Source organism: Triturus cristatus, chromosome 2_1, assembly GCF_964204655.1.
Source record: "Triturus cristatus chromosome 2_1, aTriCri1.1, whole genome shotgun sequence".
NCBI lineage: Eukaryota > Metazoa > Chordata > Amphibia > Caudata > Salamandridae > Triturus > Triturus cristatus.
In genome coordinates, this window is record NC_140581.1 from 888,949,004 (window position 1) to 888,973,874 (window position 24,871).

At 38.4% G+C, this 24,871-nt stretch overlaps 1 protein-coding gene across 1 annotated transcript; it reads left to right on the forward strand.

The window, feature by feature from the left end:
• The first annotated feature begins 246 nt into the window (after nt 1-246).
• On the forward strand, nt 247-23,441 carry LOC146866041 (uncharacterized). The gene is made up of 4 exons (XM_085640258.1): nt 247-2,303; nt 3,171-5,237; nt 17,930-17,991; nt 22,976-23,441. Exons 2-4 carry the CDS (start codon nt 3,312-3,314, stop codon nt 23,439-23,441), a joined length of 2,454 nt encoding a protein of 817 aa, XP_085496384.1. The 5' UTR covers nt 247-2,303; nt 3,171-3,311.
• Nucleotides 23,442-24,871: the final 1,430 nt, after the last annotated feature.

Here is a 24,871-nt window from a genome sequence, read left to right on the forward strand (position 1 = left end):
CAAAGAAATTTCGTTTTGGCACTAATGTGAAAACATGACTCTGTGTGCATGGAAGAATTATAGGCAGAGATTTATTGCGTCTTGCTCTGGTGATTTCACAGTTGCAGTAGATGGAAAGGGGGAGCGAATTTTTGGGGGAAGAAGCAGAGGCTTAGCACACACCCATGTGCTTGCCATGTATAGTCATGCACAGTAATTAGAAGCGAGTGGGGTTTTCAGGTTTAAGTCTGTAATGCAAATACATTCAGCATCACTAAGGCTGGTTGCCCCTGCTGGAGTGTAGGCAGTCACAGAGAATACACACGGTGGTGGTCTGAAAAAAAAACAGCTTGGACATGTGCATTTAAATAAATTTAAAAAAAAGGTTTCAGAATGTGTCAGTCTGTAAAAGTGATTTCAAATTGTAAAAAGAGATTTTCACTTGGCCCGAAAAAAAAAGAGCAGTAAGTGTGCTTTCAAATTGGCAAAGAAATTTCGTTTTGGCACTAATGTGAAAACATGACTCTGTGTGCATAGAAGAATTATAGGCAGAGATTTATTGCGTCTTGCTCTGGTGATTTCACAGTTGCAGTAGATGGAAAAGAGGAGCGAATTTTTGAGGGAAGAAGCAGAGGCTTAGCACACACCCATGTGCTTGCCATGTATAGTCATGCACAGTAATTAGAAGCGAGTGGGGTTTTCAGGTTTAAGTCTGTAATGCAAATACATTCAGCATCACTAAGGCTGGTTGCCCCTGCTGGAGTGTAGGCAGTCACAGAGAATACACACGGTGGTGGTCTGAAAAAAAAACAGCTTGGACATGTGCATTTAAATAAATTTAAAAAAAAGGTTTCAGAATGTGTCAGTCTGTAAAAGTGATTTCAAATTGTAAAAAGAGATTTTCACTTGGCCCGAAAAAAAAAGAGCAGTAAGTGTGCTTTCAAATTGGCAAAGAAATTTCGTTTTGGCACTAATGTGAAAACATGACTCTGTGTGCATAGAAGAATTATAGGCAGAGATTTATTGCGTCTTGCTCTGGTGATTTCACAGTTGCAGTAGATGGAAAGGGGGAGCGAATTTTTGGGGGAAGAAGCAGAGGCTTAGCACACACCCATGTCCTTGCCGTGTATAGTCATGCACAGTATTTACAAGCCAGTGGGGTTTTCAGGTTTAAGTCTGTAATGCAAATACATTCAGCATCACTAAGGCTGGTTGCCCCTGCTGGAGTGTAGGCAGTCACAGAGAATACACACGGTGGTGGTCTGAAAAAAAAACAGCTTGGACATGTGCATTTAAATAAATTTAAAAAAAAGGTTTCAGAATGTGTCAGTCTGTAAAAGTGATTTCAAATTGTAAAAAGAGATTTTCACTTGGCCCGAAAAAAAAAGAGCAGTAAGTGTGCTTTCAAATTGGCAAAGAAATTTCGTTTTGGCACTAATGTGAAAACATGACTCTGTGTGCATAGAAGAATTATAGGCAGAGATTTATTGCGTCTTGCTCTGGTGATTTCACAGTTGCAGTAGATGGAAAAGAGGAGCGAATTTTTGGGGGAAGAAGCAGAGGCTTAGCACACACCCATGTGCTTGCCATGTATAGTCATGCACAGTAATTAGAAGCGAGTGGGGTTTTCAGGTTTAAGTCTGTAATGCAAATACATTCAGCATCACTAAGGCTGGTTGCCCCTGCTGGAGTGTAGGCAGTCACAGAGAATACACACGGTGGTGGTCTGAAAAAAAAACAGCTTGGACATGTGCATTTAAATAAATTTAAAAAAAAGGTTTCAGAATGTGTCAGTCTGTAAAAGTGATTTCAAATTGTAAAAAGAGATTTTCACTTGGCCCGAAAAAAAAAGAGCAGTAAGTGTGCTTTCAAATTGGCAAAGAAATTTCGTTTTGGCACTAATGTGAAAACATGACTCTGTGTGCATAGAAGAATTATAGGCAGAGATTTATTGCGTCTTGCTCTGGTGATTTCACAGTTGCAGTAGATGGAAAGGGGGAGCGAATTTTTGGGGGAAGAAGCAGAGGCTTAGCACACACCCATGTGCTTGCCATGTATAGTCATGCACAGTAATTAGAAGCGAGTGGGGTTTTCAGGTTTAAGTCTGTAATGCAAATACATTCAGCATCACTAAGGCTGGTTGCCCCTGCTGGAGTGTAGGCAGTCACAGAGAATACACACGGTGGTGGTCTGAAAAAAAAACAGCTTGGACATGTGCATTTAAATAAATTTAAAAAAAAGGTTTCAGAATGTGTCAGTCTGTAAAAGTGATTTCAAATTGTAAAAAGAGATTTTCACTTGGCCCGAAAAAAAAAGAGCAGTAAGTGTGCTTTCAAATTGGCAAAGAAATTTCGTTTTGGCACTAATGTGAAAACATGACTCTGTGTGCATAGAAGAATTATAGGCAGAGATTTATTGCGTCTTGCTCTGGTGATTTCACAGTTGCAGTAGATGGAAAAGAGGAGCGAATTTTTGGGGGAAGAAGCAGAGGCTTAGCACACACCCATGTGCTTGCCATGTATAGTCATGCACAGTAATTAGAAGCGAGTGGGGTTTTCAGGTTTAAGTCTGTAATGCAAATACATTCAGCATCACTAAGGCTGGTTGCCCCTGCTGGAGTGTAGGCAGTCACAGAGAATACACACGGTGGTGGTCTGAAAAAAAAACAGCTTGGACATGCGCATTTAAATAAATTTAAAAAAAAGGTTTCAGAATGTGTCAGTCTGTAAAAGTGATTTCAAATTGTAAAAAGAGATTTTCACTTGGCCCGAAAAAAAAAGAGCAGTAAGTGTGCTTTCAAATTGGCAAAGAAATTTCGTTTTGGCACTAATGTGAAAACATGACTCTGTGTGCATAGAAGAATTATAGGCAGAGATTTATTGCGTCTTGCTCTGGTGATTTCACAGTTGCAGTAGATGGAAAGGGGGAGCGAATTTTTGGGGGAAGAAGCAGAGGCTTAGCACACACCCATGTGCTTGCCATGTATAGTCATGCACAGTAATTAGAAGCGAGTGGGGTTTTCAGGTTTAAGTCTGTAATGCAAATACATTCAGCATCACTAAGGCTGGTTGCCCCTGCTGGAGTGTAGGCAGTCACAGAGAATACACATGGTGGTGGTCTGAAAAAACAGCTTGGTTTCATAATGTGACAGTTTGTAAAAGAGATTTTCACTTGCCCAAAAAAAAGAGCAGTTTGTGTGCATTCAAATTGGCAAAGAAATTTCGTTTTGTGACTATTGTGAAAAGAAATGTAGTAATATATTTAAATACAATAAAGGATTTTTTTTTTAGTTTTTTTCAGGTATTACTGAAGAACAGTGAACAAAATTTAAGATGCCTACAAAATCTCGAGTTCAAAAAACGCTAAAAAAAAAACTATATTTGAAGACAACTGGAGGACCAAAGTTAGTAGAAGATGCTGATGTTGGGAAAAAGAAAAAATCTTCTGGTAAGCAAAAAAAACAATTTCTAAACAAAATATTCAAAACAAAGAAAAATGTACAAAATGTCTGTTCTCGGAAAAATGTAACAAAACATAGAGAACAGCAAAAAAATGAGAATTTAGTTAATGCAAATATACCTTCTGCAATTGAAAAGTTTAACATAAACAGAAAAACAGCATTTAAAGAGATACGTAGAAAAATGTTTCAGAGAAGAGTTATGTCCAATTTGATAAAGGATATAAAGAAATATAAGCAAAAGGCTAAATATTACAAGAGAAAAAAAGAAATTGAAGCCATTGCAGCAAAAGCATTAGAATTAAAAAGGAAACTATTCATATTAATTTTGAATAGGATGCGTACATTAGATAAAATGGTTAATGTACTGAAATCACAAAGCAAAAGCAAAAGAGTAGTGAACAGAACAAACTTTTGTAAAGTGTTTTTAGGAAAGTGGATGCATAGTTCAAGTAGTGAACCTTTTTTTAATGAAGAGAGCTATTTTCAAAGTAATAGTTTGCTGCATGCAGTTGACACCAGAGGTCGTTCATACGAAGTAAAAAATGGTTGCATAATGGAGAAGGAGATAATGGTTCCAAGAGATGAGGTACAAGTGATGGCAGATGAGGCAATGGGGAGACGTCCTAAAGCCCCAGTGTACACTTGGAATTGTAGTAGTATTTGCACTGTGCGTCAGGAATCTATTGACAGATTTCGAGAGTTTCTAAGAGAATATAGTAAAAAAAGTGTAAAACAAAAGATTAAGGTGCTTCAAAGTCTGGATCCATGCAGAGTGAGAGAGAATACTGGTTTGCAGGGTCATTCTCTTGCTTGTCTATCTAGAAAAGTGTGCAATAGTGTTTTCCATCATTTTAGGATGCTGGCTGTTCATCATACTGAAATGAGAAAGTTTGTGAGACGGTTGTATTTTGCCAAAAGTCCAGCAATAAAGTTAAATGAATTGAATAGGGCTCTGTTCCGAGGAACGGTATCAGATGTAGAGAAGGTTGTTGATGAAATTCAGTTTTGTTACTTTGGTCCTGAACAAAACAGTGCAGAGAAGGACACAGTAAATGAGGCAGAAGTGGAAGAGAATGTAGAACCTTGTGTAAGTAAGACATTTAATGATCACATAACAAAATTTGCAATAATCTCTAATGAAAGACCAAATGTTACTTGTATTTGTTGCCGCAGAACTCATTATAGAAAACAAACTAGGAATGTTGATCTCTACAGAAAGAGTGAAAATGAAGATAATTATAAGTGGATGGATTTTGCCACATATATATTTCTTGAAAATTGTTTTGAATTGGGTGAAGATCAGCGTATTTGTAAATACTGCTACAACAAGTTAGAGGAAAATAGAATGCCGACCAGAGCTGTACATAATAATTTAGAATTGGATGCTATTCCTGCTGAACTTTCTGAATTAAATACATATGAGTCTATACTCATTCAATGTGTTCATCCGTTCCAGACCATAGTACGTATGGAGCCCAAAACTGGTAAATTACCTCCTTCAGATTTACTGAGAGGTTTAAAAGGTAGAGTGGTGTATTTGCCCTTGGATTTGAAAAAAAATATGGAAACTATTGATGCGGATACTTTGGAAACTGAACCATTAATTATTCTGGTTAATGGTGTACCTACAAAGAATAAGAAGATTTGGCAGGAGCTGGTAGATGTGCGGAAAGTACAAAGAGCAAATTTGTATTTGAAAAAAAATAACAAATGGTATGAATCAATTTATATAGAAGAAGAAGAAGAAGAAGAAGATTTACAAGGAGACACAGAAACACCAACTGGACAAATTGAAAAAGTGGACAAGTCAAAGGAAGAAGAAATTTATGAACATTTTAGCATACATTCTCTCCATTCGAAAGAAGTTATGGGAGACAATATTGATCTCTTTCAGATGAAGAAAGCAAAAGGAAATCCCGTGAGTGTATGGGAGGAGAGCTTGGAAGCTCGATGTTTTCCCCAGCTGTTTCCTAAAGGAAAAGGAGGACGATACGATGAACGTCCAGAACAGATTCCAGCTTCAGAGTATCGAACTACAAGACTATATGCTGAAGATCCCAGATTTCGACAAAGTATTCCTTATTTGTTCCATCTTTTATTTGAAAGCGACTTGTCTGCACTGTCTTATGCAGTAAATCACATTTTAAAAAGTGGAGTACATTTACAAAATGTGTCTGCTAAGGATTTTATGGAGAAAGTGCAGCACCGAGATGATCATTTGGAAACACAACTGATCAATCTGATGGCTTGTCAGCGTGGGACAAATGAATATTGGTACCGACGCCATGGTGAACTAAAATGCATGTTACGCAATTTAGGAACACCAACATGGTTCCTTACCCTAAGCTGTGCCGAGTACGCTTGGGATGATTTACTGGATTTTCTACGAGAGGCCAATTCAAACATTAAAAACATCGAATACAAGACAGCAGGAGAACTGTGCTCATTGGATCCGGTTAATGTTTGCAGATATTTCAATCATAGATTTGAGGCTATGATATCCTTCATCTGCAATAAAAAAAATCCACCCCTTGGAGAAGTAGTGGATTTCTTTTGGAGAAAAGAGTACCAGGCAAGAGGTGCTCCTCATATTCATATGCTGCTGTGGATCAAGGATGCCCCAAAGTTTGGAACAGATACTGATGAAGCAGTGTTATCTTACATTGAAGAATATGCAACATGTGCTATACCTAAAAGCACAGAAGAGAACAAGTTAAAGGAGCAAGTTCTACGTTTCCAAAGTCATCGGTGTGGAAAATACTGTCGACGGAAATACAAGAGCAAAGAAAAATACTACACTAAATGTCGATTTGGATTTCCTAGACCTGTTCTTACAAATGGAAGAGTCAACAGTTTTATGTCAGCTGTGAGACATACTATCACAAGAAAATCACCTAAGAATACCTACAACCTTAAAAGAAAAGAAGAATCAAAAAATATAAATGACTACAACCCAGTCATTTTATCCATGTGGAACGCTAACATGGATATACAGTATGTTGCTGACAATTCCATTGCTGTTGCTCGATATGTAACGTCTTACATTACGAAATCAGAAAAAACAGAATTGAAGGAAATGTGGGAAGAGATTTCTCACAGAAGACTGTCAGTAAGAAGCTGTACAGTTTCAGTTTGAAGATGTTATCGCATCGAGAAATTGGATCCTACGAATGTTCAGATAGGTTATCTTCTGCAAGTCTCTACTCGAAGTCAAGAAGAATAATTTGGGCAAGTTTAGGCCTTGCAGCAATGAGAAATCGGGTACTGAAATCTGTTGGAGAAATTGAATATTTGGCTGAGAATGACCCAGAAAGTACAGACATATTGAAAACAAACATGTTGGACACATATTATCCCAAGAGAAGTCATCATCTGGAGAACATGTGTCTCTATGAAGTGTTACAGAACTACATTTATTCACGGAAAGCTGCAGAAGACATCAACAGTGGAAAATATAAAGTTGTTGGTGAAGAAGGATGTTTGGTGAAGCAAACCAAAGGAAGTTTGATAAATCACCGGAAGCTGAGTTGCGACACTACCGACAAGAAAGAATTTTACTACTTGGCTCTTTTACAGTTGTTTAAACCATGGCGTACAGAGGATGAACTACTGGGAGAATTCCAGAGCTATGAAGATTCTTTTAATGCTTGCAAAGACAGCATACAATGCAGTACATTCTCAACTTATCTGCAAATGTTAAATGAAGAAATTGAACAGGAAACTACAATTGCAGCAGAAATAGCTAGAGACAGTTCTCAGGACAGCCAAAGTTCAGGAACACACAGTCAAGATCCCCTAGGACAACAAATCGTTGAAAATGAAGCATCAATAGCCATGAATGAAGTGGAAACGGCTATGAATCAAGCTCAAGAAGAATTTATAGACTTAGAAAATTTGGAAAGACAACTGAATCAAGAGCAGCAACAAATTTATGAAGAGATCAAAAACAAAATTGATCACGGATTTCTACATATCAAAAAAGAGTGCTCATGCACATCATTTCATCCAATCAGGATGTATGTAAGCGGACAAGCTGGCACTGGAAAAAGTTTCCTAATTAAAGTCATCAGAAGCTACCTAAAGCAAAAAACGGATTCTACTTTGTCTTGTGTGGTTACTGCTCCAACTGGGTTAGCAGCATATAACATAAAAGGAATCACCTTACATCGTTTGCTAATGTTACCAGTGGAGCATGAGAACAAAATACAATTCAACAAGCTAACTGGAGAAGCATCCTTGGAAGTTTCACGAGTATTGAAGAAGATGCAAGTTCTCATTATTGATGAGGTGAGCATGGTATCAAACTTAATGCTTGCCTTTGTGCATTTAAGAATGCAGCAAATTTTGAAGACAGACTATGACGTGTTATTTGGTGGAAAACACGTCATAGTTTTTGGGGATCTTTTGCAACTTACTCCAGTTAAAGGACAACCAGTGTTTAATACTGTGACACATGAAGACACGAAGAAGTCATTGGGAAGCATTGGAAATACAAATATTTGGTCCTTCTTTGAGTACAAGGAACTTACAACTAATATGAGGCAAGCAAACGATGAAGAATATGGAAGTATTCTGAAAGATATCAGGATTGGACTACTCACAGAAGTTGGGAAAAAAGCATTACAGAGTCGGCTGCTACATAATTTATTTCCAAAGGAAGAAATAGTTGCAGAGAAAATATACAAGAATATTGCAGAAAACAAAAGTGTCATCTGCTTAATGCCAACTCTACGTGAATGCTCAATATTTAATGAGGAGCTTTTGAAATTGGAAAAGGAAGACATCAGGAAATTGGAAGCAGTGGACAAAATTGAGGATGGAAGAATTACTGTCACAGTAACAGGCAAACTGAAAAATAAATTGGACTCACTAGAGAAGAACATCTCCAAAACAGCAGGATTAGAAAAAAATCTATATGTTTGCATGAACTGTAGAGTGTTTTTAAGGAGAAATTTGGATGTTGAGAAAGGCTTAGTGAATGGAGCGATGGGAAGAGTTGTGGGTTTTATTAATTATCAGAAAAAAGATGGAATTGAATGTTTAAAAATAAAATTTGATCAGATAGAGGAAGTTAAAGACATTTGTCGTTGTTCAGTTCGTTTCATGCTTGTGAAAGACTTATATGTACGTAGGAAGCAGTTTCCGTTTTCACTAGCATATGCTGTAACTATCCACAAGTCTCAAGGATTGACTGTAGATTGTGCATTTGTGAACATTGGTTCAACTGTGTTCAAAGAAGGTATGGCATATGTAGCTTTGTCACGAGTCAAAACATTATCAGGTTTATTCATGATAGACTTTGATGACTCAAAAGTTAGTGCTGATACAAACTGTGTAAAGGAGTATAATAGATTAAGAAGAAGCTATGCTCCTCATTTAGGTCAGTATCCTGTGTTGGAGAAACGTGTAGTTTCTCGTAAAAGGAGAAATGAGAATATCTGTAATGAAGATATAGAGAAGAGGAAAAAAAAGAGGAGTGATGTAATTGCAAACAAAAAGAAAAAGGACAATGAAGAACAGGTTGTAGGATGTCATTTTGAAAATAGCTCTGGTGTCAACTGCTACGCTAATGTAGTGCTGAATGTTGCATTTTATCTGGAAAGTTTGCAAGAGCAGATAATAGTAAATCAGGGAAAAAGATTCTGTTCAGAGCTCAGTCTCCTTTTTCAAAAGCTGAGTAAAGATAAAACTCAAATAGAAAGTGCTACTGATATTAGAAAACTTTTAGATGTATGTTCAGGACGAACACAGTTTTCTCAAAATGAACAGCAAGATGCACACGAATTTTTGATGTATTTTCTTCAGGTAGTGGAAGAAGAAGGAGTTCCCATTGACATTTTTTTTGGTCTCTCTTATAAATGGGAACATAGTTGTGATAATTGTTATAATATATGTGGCTCTATTGTTGATAATGAAAGGTTTATTTATTTGACATTGCCAGAGAGTAAAACAGTCACTTTTGCAAAATTAGTTAAAGATGCTAATCATAGCATGAAATGTGGTGAGTGTAATTCTGACATGTTATCAACATTAATTTTAAGGGAATACGGACAGTATGTAATTTTAATGATGCAACGATGTAGAGCTGATGGATCAAAATTGGATACTTTAATAAAGAAGTTTACAGGACAGCAATTATCAATTTCAGGAAAAACTTTTGTAACTGTTGCAATAATTTTCCATGATGGACCTACTGTTACTTCTGGACATTACACAGTTTATCTAAAATGTGAAAAAGGCTGGACACTGTGTAATGATTCCCAATTGATTTTCAAACAACGTTTGCCTTTTGATTTAGCAAATTCCTATCTAATCTTCCTGAAACCTAAATTTTAGAGAGATTTGGCAAGATCTGGACAAAATAATTTTACCATTTTACTGGATTACCATTGCAATTTTGTAGAAAAAAGATTTTTAAAATTATCATTTGGCCTAAAGGAAAGATAACCAATTGTAATGTGGACTTTTTTAATTTTTAATGCAATTTTGAAAAACCAATAATTTAGAGATAATCGGTAACTTCTGCACATTTTAAATTTTGGAATGCTATTGGACTGCCATTGGAAATTTTTTCAAAAATGATTTAAAAAATTACTATTTGGCCATGTGGAAAAGTAAGCAATTCTATTGTGGACTAAATAAATTATTCAAAAAATTTTCGTGAACCAAAATGTTACAGAGAATTGGTGAGATCTGGACAGATTAAACTTTAGAATTTTAATGGTTTTCCCTTGGAAATTTATTCCAGGAAAAAAAAAAAATACTATTTGGCCTAAAGGAAATAAAATCAGATGTATTTTGGAGTTATTTGAGATATAATTTTGTGATTATACTTCTGAAACAAACATATCAGACGGTATTTTAAAGAAAAAAGTATTGTTTTTAGATGATATTTTTTTAGAATAATATGCATTTCTGTAATGATAAGTTTAAGTGAGAAGAGATTCTGGGCTTTTTTAATACAATCTTTGAGATTGTTATTTTTTTTTGCCCGCTGTAAAATGATGAATGTAATTGCTTTCACAATTTATAGTGAAATGCAATATATTCTGAAAACAGCAAAAATAAGGCAAAAATATTTTTTGGTAAAAAATGTAAATATGTGTACTGTATTATAAAATGGTTTAAAAATATTAATACTTTTTTCTTTTTTTTCAGATCGATATAGAAAATTTTCGGAAACTACAACCATTTTAAAAACTATTTTTTAAAAAAACAAATGAATAAATATTTTTTTGAGTGAGTATGGTAAGTCAATAATAATAATTGTAGTCTCTCAAGGACCTTCTAATGTGATAAATGATTTTTAGTGTTTTTTTTAAAAACTAAAAAAAAAGGTACGCTTACCGTACGCGTACGGTAAAAAAAAATAAAAAAAAGTTTTTAAAAACATATGTAAAAAAAAGATGAAAGATAAGGTTGGCTCTTAAAAGAACCGTTGTGTTCATGCAGGGACAGAGGAAAGAAAGATTGGGAATATTAGACGGTACGACAAGTGTGCTGATCTATTTTACTGTTCACCAGGGAAACACTGGTCTCCCTATAAGTAATTAGATCGTGACAAGTGGCGCACCGTACTTCAACCCTCGCAAACCGAGGGTTAATTTCCAGAGGGCCAGCAAAAGGAGATTCTCCCCCCACAGATGAAGGGCTCACCTGACCTGCAGAAGAAGGAGTCTGCCCTGCAGGTGATGGTCCAGGCTGAGCTGCTGTGGATGTACTGGCTCGTCTTTCTGAAGAGTTACCTCCAAAAAGATGACCATGCGTCCTTCTGTGTACATCCTGGAGGTGTCTCTTCATGGTGTGATTCCCAAAGGAATACTTCCTGTTAGGATTACCTCTAGAAAGTACACGCTTACACAGCTTGCAAGTAACTAAGGGTGCATTCACCTTTTGCTGGCCTTCTGGAAAAGTAAAATAATCCCAAACATAAGAAGGCTTTACTTTCCTCGCTCTCTGCCTCAAGACAGTGCTGCTGGTGCTAGCCTCACTCTCAGAAGAGCTCTGCTGTTCTGCCATCGTATCCCAAAGACAAACCAGCTCCTTCTCCCAAGGGATCACAAGCAGAAATGAGGGGAATGGGTGTGGTGTAGGAGAGTTCTAGAACTGAAAGTAGTTTCAACCAATCAAAAGTTGTGTTTCATGATCACATGACCAACCGTACGCTTACGGTACGCTTACGGTACGCTTACGGCAAAAAGTACGCGTGCGCGTAAAAAAGACACGCGCTTGCGCGCATGCGCATAACAGTCACTCCCCGGCACTTCCGCGTAACGTGCGCGTGTTGCGTAAGCGCGCACGCGTCCCACGCGCAGTACGCGCGGCTACGCAAAGTACGTAACTATACGCAAGCAGCGTAGATAGATTACGGACGTTGCGTAAACCGTACGCTTACCGTGAGCTTACGGTACGCGTACTATAAAAAAAAAAAAAAAAAAAAAAAAAAATCTGGAAATAAATTTTACATGTTTATTTTAAAAAATATATATAAAAAAAATATTTAAGGATTTTAAAAATTTAAGCATAGTCTTTATAAAAGATAAGAAAATTAAATTAAAAATATGTTTGAAAAAAATGAAGAATAAAAAAAAAAAATAGCATTTAAAAAATCTTGCAAATTCACTGAAAAAACCATGGGTTTCACACACGTTATAGTTAGGAATTAGCATTTAAAAAACCTTGCAAATTCACTGAAAAAACCATGGGTTTCACACACGTTATAGTTAGGAATTAGCATTTAAAAAACCTTAGAAATTCACTGAAAAAACCATAGGTTTCACACACGTTATAGTTAGGAATTAGCATTTAAAAAACCTTAGAAATTCAGTGAAAAAACCATAGGTTTCACACATGTTATAGTTAGCTGGACATTTTACTCGTAAAAAACCAATGAAATTGCCCCGTTATAGTTAGTTCAGCTAACTATAACTCGCGCGCCCGCAATGCACTGCTGATGACGTCACATATTACATCACTCATGACATGGTCAGTGACATCACTCATGACATCACTGATGACATCTCAAATGACATCACTGATGACATCACTGATGACATCATCCTTGTGATAGAGTGGCAGACCTCCTCTCACCTTAATATAAGCTTTGATACACACATTCAAAAATAGAGACTAAAAATTTCAAAACAATGGACATACCAATACCAGTTACAACAACCTCTTCAGTAATTCTAAGATCCACATACACATCCACTCATTCACCAACAGTCCTATACAGTCACTCATACATGTACTCACTCATCATATGTACTCATACATCTATACATCCTGTTACACAATGCCACTCATCCATAGAGTTACTCACACACATAGTCACTCATGCTAATAAAGAATAAAACATACATTTACTTGCATATACAGTAATACACACACCACCATACTTACTTCTACGGAAACTTACACATACTTAGTCTTTTAAACAATCACTTATAGAAACACATACTTATTCATACAGGAACTCTTTCAATCTCTCCCTCTCACATATACTCACATATATACACCAATAGTCACATATACTAGTTTAAAACATATGTAGTTACTCCTGAAGACACTATTGAGACAGTCATTCACTCACTAACACACCCATACACACACTCATCCACCCATACAGTCCTGCACACATGCTGTCTTCAACACATACAAACAGTGAGTCACTCATTCATGCATCTATGCACTACGTAATACCCCCCACCGTACCATACAGACACTCAGAATGATACTCAAAAAAACAACTAATAACCTATATAGACACCCATGTAGCTACTCACCAACCCATGCAGCCACTTATACACAAAGTGAGAGATACACTTAATCAGTCAGTTACACAATCAATTTTTCAAAAACAAATCATCCATTTAGACACTTATATACCCATTTATTCTTCCATCGACCTTGAGATATACATATATAAAACATATTTAATTTTCAGAAAAACACACATTCACTGGATGATGTCATCAGTGATGTCATCAGTGATGTCATTTGAGATGTCATCAGTGATGTCATGAGTGATGTCACTGACCATGTCATGAGTGATGTAATATGTGACGTCATCAGCAGTGCATTGCGGGCGCGCGAGTTATAGTTAGCTGAACTAACTATAACGGGGCAATTTCATTGGTTTTTTACGAGTAAAATGTCCAGCTAACTATAACATGTGTGAAACCTATGGTTTTTTCACTGAATTTCTAAGGTTTTTTAAATGCTAATTCCTAACTATAACGTGTGTGAAACCTATGGTTTTTTCAGTGAATATATATATATATATATATATATATAAGTGTATATATATATATATGTGTATATATATTAACCCTGGGTGTAGTTTGCGTAGTAGCGCTACGCGTAGCTACGTGAAGTGCACTTCACACTAAGCAAGCTACGCATAGCTACGCGAACTGCGTAGTGCACTGTGCAAAATGCTGTTCGCACTGATTGCACAGTGCCGGATGCATGTCCGCACTGTGCAATCATTGCAAACCGCATCTTGCACAGTGCACAGTGCAAGCGGTTGTTTTTCTGCCGCTCGAGTAGATTTGTACTCGAGCGGCAGCTTTCTCAACGTGGGCTGGTAGTTTCTCATCGCGAACGGTCGCAAGTATACGTGAACACTCGCAATGAGAAACCTGACCTCCCCGCATTGAGAATCTCGCCGGCAGGTTTATTTTCGACCCTCCCGATCGGCAACTTGATGTTGCTGATAGCGAACGAGGAAAAATTCTCGCCGGGTTGGTATTTTGCTCGTTCACGTTCGCCAACTTGACGTTGAGGACCGCGAGCAAGCAAAAAATGCCCGCTACGCTACGCTACGTGTTTTTGCACTGTGCTACATGCAATTCGCATAGCGCGTAGTTGCGCAAACTACGCGAGCGTAGCGTAGTCCTACGCCCAGGGTTAATATATATATATAATATATATATTTTGGTGGTTAGATTTATTACTCAAACTGGAAAATGGGATACAGTCCAAAAATTGCTGGGGGGGTTATTGAACTAAGCTCAATCCTAGAAAAATTGAAGAAAGAGTATAAATGGGGAAGTCGGAATTACTATTCTAACTGCAGAAAAATGAAGACTTTGAGAGTGCATATTTTTGTGGGGAGGGGATTAGATTCATTATTCTAACTCCAGATCTGCTAACATTGGGAACAGTGAACATATTCTGATAGGTATTTGAGTTACTCTTCTAACTTCAGTCCTACAAAGATTGGGGCAAGACATGTAAGGGGAGCTTGGACATATTTAGTTTTGTACCTCAGGTGCTACAAACAATGGGAAGTACATATATATGGGAAGCAAGGGTCAGATTTACTAGACTAGTCAATTAAATTCAATTAAATCTTTATTTCGGTGTAAAAGACCATAAAAGGTTAACACAATAAAAATACAGTACAAAAATTTCGACAGTGCAAGAATTTCGACAATGCATCGTGTTAAGGATAGGAAACAATACTGCTAGACACACTGGACACTACATGGAATAATCAACCAATTTTGTGATGTTGGAAAGATATATCAAATGTTTTTGTAATTTTGCATGGTAGTAGTTAATAAAAACAGATATGAGGAATAAGCATATCAGGTCATTAAAAAAATTCAACTGTACAGCTAAATAAATACCTCTAAAATAATATATAAAATAAAAACAACAATTGCTTCATTAATAAATACTAAGAATAGTCTATAAATCATTATACATTTCATTATATAATAATAAAGTGCACGTGCCAAGTTCATTATACTATTAATTCTTGTCAACCTAGAGTTTCAGGCCTTCCCTTTTCCTTACCAAGCTTACGCCAGACCAATACCTGCTAATACTAAAAACCACTGTTTGCGTGGTATCAGAACGTAATAATCTTTTTGCTTCATGGCAGGATCTACTACCAAGAAAACGACAAATGGGTTTCATCCATTTCTTCCTACATTGCAAATAGGCTGGGCGAAAGAACAGTAGGTGTGTTTCGTTCTCTATTGCACCTAAATCACATAGTACGCATCTGCTCTCCTCTGTTTCACCAGGCGCCCATTTCATAGTATTTACCTTTATTTGTACGACACCATAGCGGTATTTAAGGTATAAAGATTTAACTGTGGCTGTATCTCGTCCAGAAAGGACTCGAACTTCCAAACTGTTTTTATTTGAAGGGACCGCGATGTCAATGATCCCACATTAGAAGAATGGGACGAAAAACCATGTATAAAAGACCAATAGGTCATTTTTAGAAGCTTTTTTGAGGTTGTGGTCAAGCCAGAGGGCTCCTCCCAAAAATGCTTAAGTCCCAATTTAAAAAAACAGTCGTGTATATGCTTTAGCCAAGTCAAACCTATACCTTTATTAAGTTCTCGAATTTCCTCAAGCCCCTCTCTATAATGAATAAGCTCCTCCGTGCAACACAGGCGAACCCAAAATAACAATGGTCTTAGGTTAGCCTGGTTGTCCACACAGTGAAAATTTAAATCCATCAGAACAGGGGTCAGTGGTGTGCGTGTCGGAAGGCTTAGGACTTTCCTGAGAAACTTGTTTTCACCCACCTTGAATGTATCATTCGTCAGGGGACCCCACACCTCCACCCCATACAATGAAGCCGATTGCGCCTTGTATTTGTATACTTCGAGAGAGGGTGAGACTGCTTTGGATAAACTACTTTCTATTTTTCTGATTAATGGGAAAGTGTTTTGGAGTAGTATAGTTTTGCTTTTTTCTAGCTGTGATCTCCAAGACATTTTTGAATCCAAAGTAATACCTAGGTAGTTAAAATCATGTACATACTCGATCTTCTGGTTGTTCACGGTTACATTTTTCCTGAAGGTTTTATGTGGGTTAACTGCCATATATTTAGTTTTGCTAGAGTTTGTTTCTAGCCCCTTAGCTTTGCAGTATACCCCAAATAGATTTATTAAATTTTGCAAACCTTTCGGAGTTTGGGAGATTAAAATCGTATCGTCAGCAAAGAGGAGTGCTGGTACAGGCGCCCCCCCTAGCTTGGGAGAATAATGATCGCAACCCAGAAGGTATTCAGGGATGTCATTGACATATAGTGAAAATAAAGTGGGAGCTAAAACGCACCCCTGTCTTACACCCCTGTTAACCCTAATCGGTTCAGTTATTTCACCTAGTGGACCCCATCTGACCCTTGCCCAATTGTCTTCATGTAGTCTTATTATCTGTAGAAGAATTTCCCCCGGAACCCCCTGATTTTTTAAAGACTTCCAAAGGAGGTTTCTGGGGATAAGGTCGAACGCTGCCTTTAAGTCCACAAAGGCGATATACAAATGGCCCTTCCTAAATATTGTATATTTCCAGGCTATACAAAGAAATCTGAAAACCTGGTCAGTCGTGCTAGTCTTTGATCTAAAACCTGCCTGATATTGTGATAAAATATTATATTCCTCAATCCAATTCGTCAGTTTATTTAAAATTTGCCTAGCATATATCTTCTGTAAAACATCAATGAGACTAATTGGTCGATAGTGTGAGGGGTTGTGGTGATCGCCCTTCTTGAAAATAGTTGTAATCTCTGCCCCTTTCCAAGTTTCTAGTCGGGGTGCGCCCGAGGCAACCGAGATGCACAACAGATTAATGTAAGGGCCCCAAACACCTTTATCATGCTTCCATAAGTCTCCAGGTGTTTTGTCATGGCCAGGAGCCTTTCCTGGCTTTACTGTGTCTATAGCTGCCATTGTTTCCATCAAACTAAAAAATAATGGGGCTACAATTGGGGTAATTTCATAATCTAACGGGCAATAGTCAATGTCATTTGAGGAAGAGGAATAAAGACTGGAGAAGTGTTTTACCCAAGTATTTGCATCTAGGAAGAGGTCTTTACTACTTCTTCCTTTCTTATTGCCCTTTGATACCAAACGCCAAAAACCAGTTTGGTCTTTTTTTCTTTGGCTGCTACAAGTAATTCCACCCAAATGTTATCCTCCCATTCTTTTCTGGTAGAGGCTAGTAGTTGCTTATATTCAGACATTTTTTCCCTTAAGGCCACTATATTTTTGAAGCCGAAATAAGCTTATTTTTTACAGTACGGTATTCTTTGTTGTAGCACGGGCTTTTCAACTCCGCAGCAGCTGTAATCTCATTTTTAGATTTCTTCAGGATTTTACTCAATATGGGTATCAAGTCTTTGACTAGTTTGCAATGAATTTCCACAACTGGAATTTCTAAAGCAGGTCGGTCTACATTCGGGGAGACCCTGTGTGCAAAAATATCATAGATCTGCTTGATTGCCGCTGCATATCCCCCTATCGAGGGCCATTTTAAATCTCTCCGATTATTACTTAAGAGTGGGGCTATGTTGTCGCTATAACGTTCTCTGGGCCTTGAGGTAACCAGCTGAAAAAGATGTACCGCCAATGTCAAGAGTAATGGGTAATGGTCACTCTCAATTCTGTCATCGACTACTAAGTCGAGGGCCATCGACCACAGCTCAATCAAAACTAATATATCATCTATGTGTCTCTTTAGATTACTTCTAGTAAATGTGGGGGCTTTTGGACTATTGGAGGGCAAATGGCCATTACAGGCTCGTAAGCAGTACCCCGAGACGAGTCTCAGCAGCTGTGCAACTGCTATTGTACAGGGCACTACCGGGGTGCTATCCAAAGGTGGGATATTATTAGCCAGATCTTCTTCCTCAAAGATATTTTCTAGTCCAACCGTAGGTTCATATTTACGGTTGAAATCGCCCACCAAGATTATCAGGGCCCTTGAGTCAATCGAGCTTAGGAGATTGTCTAACTGCTCAATGACCTTCGATTACTTGCTTGTTGGATATGGCCTAGAGTGGATATTTAGTATGTAAACTTCCCTTTTGTCAGGTGAGAAGAATTTTACACCCAAGATATTCCTGCGAGCAAGTTTCAACCAGTTTGACATCAATGCCTAGAGTCACCTTTACCCAGATAGATAGGCCTCCTGAGGGCCTCCCTCTAACTGAGGGGATAGCATCCTTACTAAAGGTTTTGTAGCCTACTTTATAAGGAGGTTCTAACGCCCAAGTTTCTTGAAACAAAATAATGTCACTCTGCCCAATATATTCCTGCCACACAACATCTTCTATGTTCCTTTTAAGCCCTGCAATATTCCAGGAGATCAGTTTTATCTCTCCTTGACAGCCCACCTCACTTTGTTCATTACGCCCATCTTCTGTACCAAACTTATAATTAATGTGGTGATTTCCGATGTCCCCTCTATTCCTCTTAGGTGAATTAGCTGGCTCATTATTCAACTTAGTGGCCTTAGCCAGAACAAACCCCTTCTTGTCCGCCATATGTGGCCTCTGCTGGTCATTATTACCTTGTACTCTAGCTCTCTCTACATCAACTTGAGCCCTACTCGTTGGTAGCTTATTTTCATTTTCAGATATCTTAAATATGGGAGCTTGTATGCCAACTACCGATGATCCTGATACTTGGGGTGTAAATAATTGTCAGTCTTGGGCATCCAAATCTGAAAGTGCATGGTATCTATCGATTTATCGATGGCACAAGGAATAACCTAGTGTTTGACTGCCATGGCTGCGGTCTATAGAAAAAACCCAACGGGAGTGTACAAATGTTAGTATTCGTCAAGTGAGTTGTCTCAATTTTATTCAAAATATGGCGGACCAGCTGAGGCCTACGAAAATTAACCACAATGCAATCTCCATTTATATTATTGATGGATTGTCCTATCCAGCCTACCCTGCGGACCATTAATATCTCCTTAGTATCTTCTAATTGGAAACTTTTGTGTTTAGCTAACCAATCTATGGTTTTGTTCAGTAGGTCTTCCCAGCTTTCTCTCTTGTTTACTCTAAGTGCGGGGACACCAGCTAGTATTAATGTATATGGGCATGAAGCAGGGGGCAGGTTTAGGATATCCAAATTGGCCTTTGGTTGATCATTAGTTGAAGTTTTGCTAGGATTCAGGGTAGGAGTAGGGGTCAGGGTATCTAGCCCTCTGTCTCCGTTGAGGCGTACTGTACAATTGCTCTGTGTGCCTAAAGGTTTAGGGCCAATTAATACCTCCTGGGGCCTATCTCCCGTGCTAACATGCATGGGTTTAGTGAAGATACCATCCGGAACTTCCCTATCGTGGTGTATAATTCTATCCGCCCTCTAATAATTTCCCCTGCTTAGCTCATCTATTATTCTGCCCTCCTTATTATGGCCTAAGTTTTTTATTGCTTTTTCTAAAAGATTAAATTTATCCCAAAGCTGTGTAAAGCCCTTATTAAAAAAAGTCTTGGACATCATTAACCATTACACCAGTAATTACACCGTTATTGGCAGCGTCAGTTCCTGTTGCAACTTCCTTGGTGTTGCTGCAGCTAGAATCAAAGAACGCATGGATCATATCTGTTTGTGTGCCAACGGAAATGCTTTTAGATTGATGTGTAGTTATGTCATGTTCTATATTTTAGCCACCCATTGCTTAGAGGCCCATCGTAAGTTTAGATTTCTTTGTAGGTGCCCCCCGTTTTCTTTTTGCAGGCAAAACTTCGGTTTTTCGTACTGTCACATTTTTCAATACCCTAGTCCTAGTGACTCTGCCCGCAGCCACCTTTGGCGTGGTTTCCAGGGTTGAAACAATGAGAGGAGCACAGGACAGGGATGAGGTATTAGTGGGGGAATTAGTAGTCAGGCCGTCGTCCACACTGACTCCTATGCCAACTACCTGAGTGTCCACTAGATGGTTGTCTTGTTGGGTTGATGGATCCAGAGAGAGATGTCGCTCAGTTAATTCAATCTCATGGATCAGTAATGATTTTGCCCTTACCAAGACAGCGTCTAGTGTCCCCACCACACCCTTGCGTTTCTCCATTTTAAAATAAGTCTCAGTAGGTCTCAGTTGATAATACAAACAGCAGGCAACAAAACAGGAAAAAAGCAACAATGTGTAAGGTACCCACAATAAACAGTATCTTCATTTGGCAGCAATTTTCCAATCTGTGGCTCTCAAAGGCAAGATGTTAGGAGTTTGCCCAGCCCAGCCTCTTACGGGCTATGATGGGAGCGGATGGGCCCGCCCTTGGCCCGGGAGCTGGAGGCAGGCTTTATGCGCTGGCTGGCGCGATTCTGATGCGGCTCCGGCCGCGGTTCCCCCTGGGCCATGGAGTCCTGAGGGGCAGCAGGCAGCAGCAGGCAGGCAGGGTCCAGAAAATAAGTTAAGCGCTCCCGTGCAGCAGGAGCTATAGGCAAGCTTTATACGCCGGCTGGCGAGAATCTGACGCGGCTCAGGCCGCGGTTCCCCCTGGGCCGTGGAGTCCTGAGGTGCCGCAGGCAGCAGCAGGCAAGCATGGTCCAGAAAATAAGTTAAACGCTCCCGCGCAGCGGGAGCTGGAGGCAGGCTTTATGCACCGGCTGGCGTGATTCTGACGCGGCTCCGGCCGCGCTTCCCCCTGGGCCGTGGAGTCCTGAGGTGTAGCAGGCAGCAGCAGGCAGGCAAGGTCCAGAAAATAAGTTAAACACTCCCTGCTTATTTTTGTGGGGAGGGGATTAGATTCATTATTCTAACTCCAGCTCTGCTAACATTGGGAACAGTGAAAATACTCTGATAGGTATTTGAGTTACTCTTCTAACTTCAGTCCTACAAAGATTGAGGCAAGACATGTAAGGGGAGATGGGACATATTTAGTTTTGTACCTCAGGTGCTACAAAACAATGGGAAGTACATGTATATGGGAAGCAAGGGTCAGATTTACTAGACTAGTCAATCCCCGGGAGCATTGGAGAAAGGGCATATAATTGAGGAGGCAGACTTACTATTCTAAATCCATTCCTGTAAACATTGGGGAAATTCATATATTTGAGGGCAGGTACATCAGATTTTTATTCTAAACCTAGTCCTGCAAGCATTGGATAAAGTGCATGTACAATGGGGTGGGCACTTATATTTACTATTCTAACTCCTATCCACTCAATGTTAGGGAAAGTACATTTAATTGAAGGGTTCTACATTGCAATCCAGCACACACTATCAATGGGGAAAAGGCACATATTTAGGGTGGAGCATTTGACATTTACTTTTTTAACTCTTATGCTACAAACATTGTTTAAAGTGGGTGCATATATTCTATTTTAACTTCAGTCCAACTAACACTGTGGAATTGCATATATCCCTGCAGGTGAGTGGGTCAGAATTACAATTTGAAGTGCAGCAAACAATGAAGAAAGACCATATAGCTGTGGGTGACAAAATTAATACTGTAACTCTAAACACATTTCAGGTAATAAATATGCATGTTTATTTTAAAAATATTAAAGATAAAAAAGGAAACCTATATATTTTTAAATATTATATACTGTAAAATGCTTTAAATAAATGTAAAAGTAGTATTCAAACAATTATTATGGTTCATATGATTATAAATTATTTTATACTTTAGAAAACTAAAATAGTATAGGAAAATAAATTTAAATCATTCTTAATCTAAAAAATGTTTTTTTCAATGGAACACATAAATGTATATGAAACTTGAAGTCGTGGTTGTAGTTCCTAATTAAAAATCAACTAAATAATATATAGCAATGAAAATCTACTTGATAAATCAATGAATAATCTTCTTTATAATAATGTATACAACAAAATCACATAAAACCCATTCTTTTAAATATAGTAAATTACATGGAATGCACCCCAATATGTTTTCGACTTTTATTTAAAATCATTCCTATTTATTGAATTAAGTAACATGAATGTATATCAAAAAAAGCATTTTTAAAAATACTTTAAAAAAATGAGTACATCTCTAAAAAACACTACCACCCTCAAATTCCGATAAACCACATGAGTCTTAAAAAAATGTGAAAATTGATAACAATGGAAAAAGAATTAATCATATAAAATGAATAATAAAAATTAAACTAATTATTATAAATATTTAAAAATGATACTCATAAATATTCTAAAGAACACACCACTCATCGCGTTCTCCCATAAATGCCAGAATGACAATAACATAATATTTATAAAACATTATAATGCTGCAAACCAATAATTTCCTATATATTTCTATTCTAAATTATAATACCAATAAATCCATTAAGTACGACATTAAAACAATATCAAATAACATTTCATTACAATAAACAATATTATAAAATTAATTTTACTGTAAAAAATATACTTACCTGTTACGAAGTAGGAGACACCGGTGCAGGTAAGTGAACTCTTTATTATCACCTCCACAGTTTCACAACCAGCAGCTGGGGGGTGGTCCCAGGTAGAAATTTTGGCCGCCTTGTTAAGGGATCAGTGTGAGAACTGCATTATGCAAAATCTCACCAAAGAAGCTAAAGGAACTGTAACAGCCCACTCTGACTCCCCATGCCTGGGTCAAAGGGTGAAAAAACAGGTTGGCTAGGCTGCTGCTCGGGCAATTCGCGCGGCGGCTCTGAGAAAATATCTTTACTTGAATACCGAATCTGCTGAGATGGTAAACTCTGAGGCTGCTTAACAAGACCATCTTCGAGGCACTTCTGTGGACCTTGATTCAAGCGTTAGTCCTTTCTCCATTGCCTCTCCTAGGGCAGGTACTTCCAGCTCATCAGATCTGACCAAGCCAAAGACACTGTCGCTGGTCAATTCAACTGGGGTAATGAAGAAACTCAAAAAATGTCCTTTATTCTTCAAAGCCAAACCCGGTTTGCCATCTGCAGAACTGGAGGTGGCAGGAAATGTGCCCCCTCTAATTGACAACCCTGTGGATTTGTGTAAAGATGGGAGTCTTAGAGATCCTTCAGATGGCTGTCACTCTCCATCACCATCCCCTTCTCTGCTTGTGCCTTCTTCAGGCGGGAGTTCATCTGACCTATCCACTTCTGCGGAAACTGTCCTGACCATCCCAGTAGAGTCTATATCCTCTGACCCACTGGCTCTGCAGCCTGAAGTTAGGCCAGAATCGTCTCAGGACAACTCCTCCCAGCCTACCAGATCCTTCTCCATGCAATGGGATGCCAAGAGCCTCCTTAAATTGATTCTAGAGGAGATTTGAGAGCTCATAACCTCCCAATCCGCTGAAATCGCTGTAATCCACGTTTGTTTAACCAAAATTGAAGAAAGCATGGCTCAGGTCCTGGCATGGATTCTTGAGGCAGGACTAGGATCTCGCAATTGGAGGACCAAGTTTCAACTATGAATAATAAAGTTGCCGCCTTTCAGAGCCAGAGAACAGCATTGGAGTATAAACTGGAGTTCGAGAATCACTCCCAATCCTCCAGTTGTTCCTTGTCATGTTCCTCGAATGTCGGAAACATTTAAATTCTAAGGCCCCGGGGTATCTTCTCATTTTCTATATATTTTTCCAGGGTGGTACTGTCCCACCATCTGGACATTTCATGTTTCTTCAATTTTTCTAGTTTTTGAAACTTTACTTTCAGACCCTCTATTTTTGGAGCATTTCCATTTGTGCCCACTGGTTTAGAACCAGTGGCAAATAGGTCCTGGTCTAATTCCTGCCATCTGTCTTTAAAGCCAGGCATGGTTCAATTCTAATAAGATTATAGAAATTCAACCTATATAAAAAGATTTAAATGCGGAGACGGTTAGTGCTAATGAAGGGTAAGGAATACAAAAACAATTAGAAATGACAGTGGGACCTTCTTGCTGCCAGCACCTAACCTAATATCTCTCCAACAGTATTATCCCTTCTGTACCTGTAAGGGTCCGTGTGCACACCAAATAGCACCCACCGTCACAGTGCTTTTTCCCTCAGGAACCCAACAGTTTGATCCAAAAGCACAGGCGCACCACACAACAAAATTGGATCAGTAAGAACAATCATAAAGTCCATATCCAATAAAAAGAGAAAAGGGATTCCTCAGTTTTTTCTCTTTATTCCATATTCATTTTGCGTAGAAAAAATAGAGTCCAGTTCAAACATAAAGTACAGCTGACGCGTTTTGTCCTAATACAGGACTTCTTCAGGGCACTGGATAATAGTGGAGTCAAAAGCCTCCATGGGCTGAAGAGGACATAGAAAAACTCTGTTCTTTAGGCTGTTTCCCATCCGGCAAAATTGTATATCAAGACTGTAAGAGCCGTCTGTATAAGAGCCACAACTGGTCAATATTTACAAAGCACGACCCACAAATCTGGAGTCTAATAATTGCGACAGTGTATTTGCAATGAGGTTCAGATTAAACCTATAGGGAATGGTTTTCAGAGAGTCACATGGGGGTCTAGGGATAGGCTGGATAACACCATTTAATGAGAAAAGACTTGAGAGATGGAAAACACCACTGGATCTATAATATCTCCAAAAGGACGAAACATCCCATCACTAAACAACTCCTCGCTGATAGCCAATGTAGGCAGGAACACAACAGTTGCAATGTGATAGTTGCAATCACCGGAAAGCACTTGGATACGTCGCAGCAAGGGAAAGACCTTGAGCAGGCTCCAATCTCCGCATACTAGGTATTC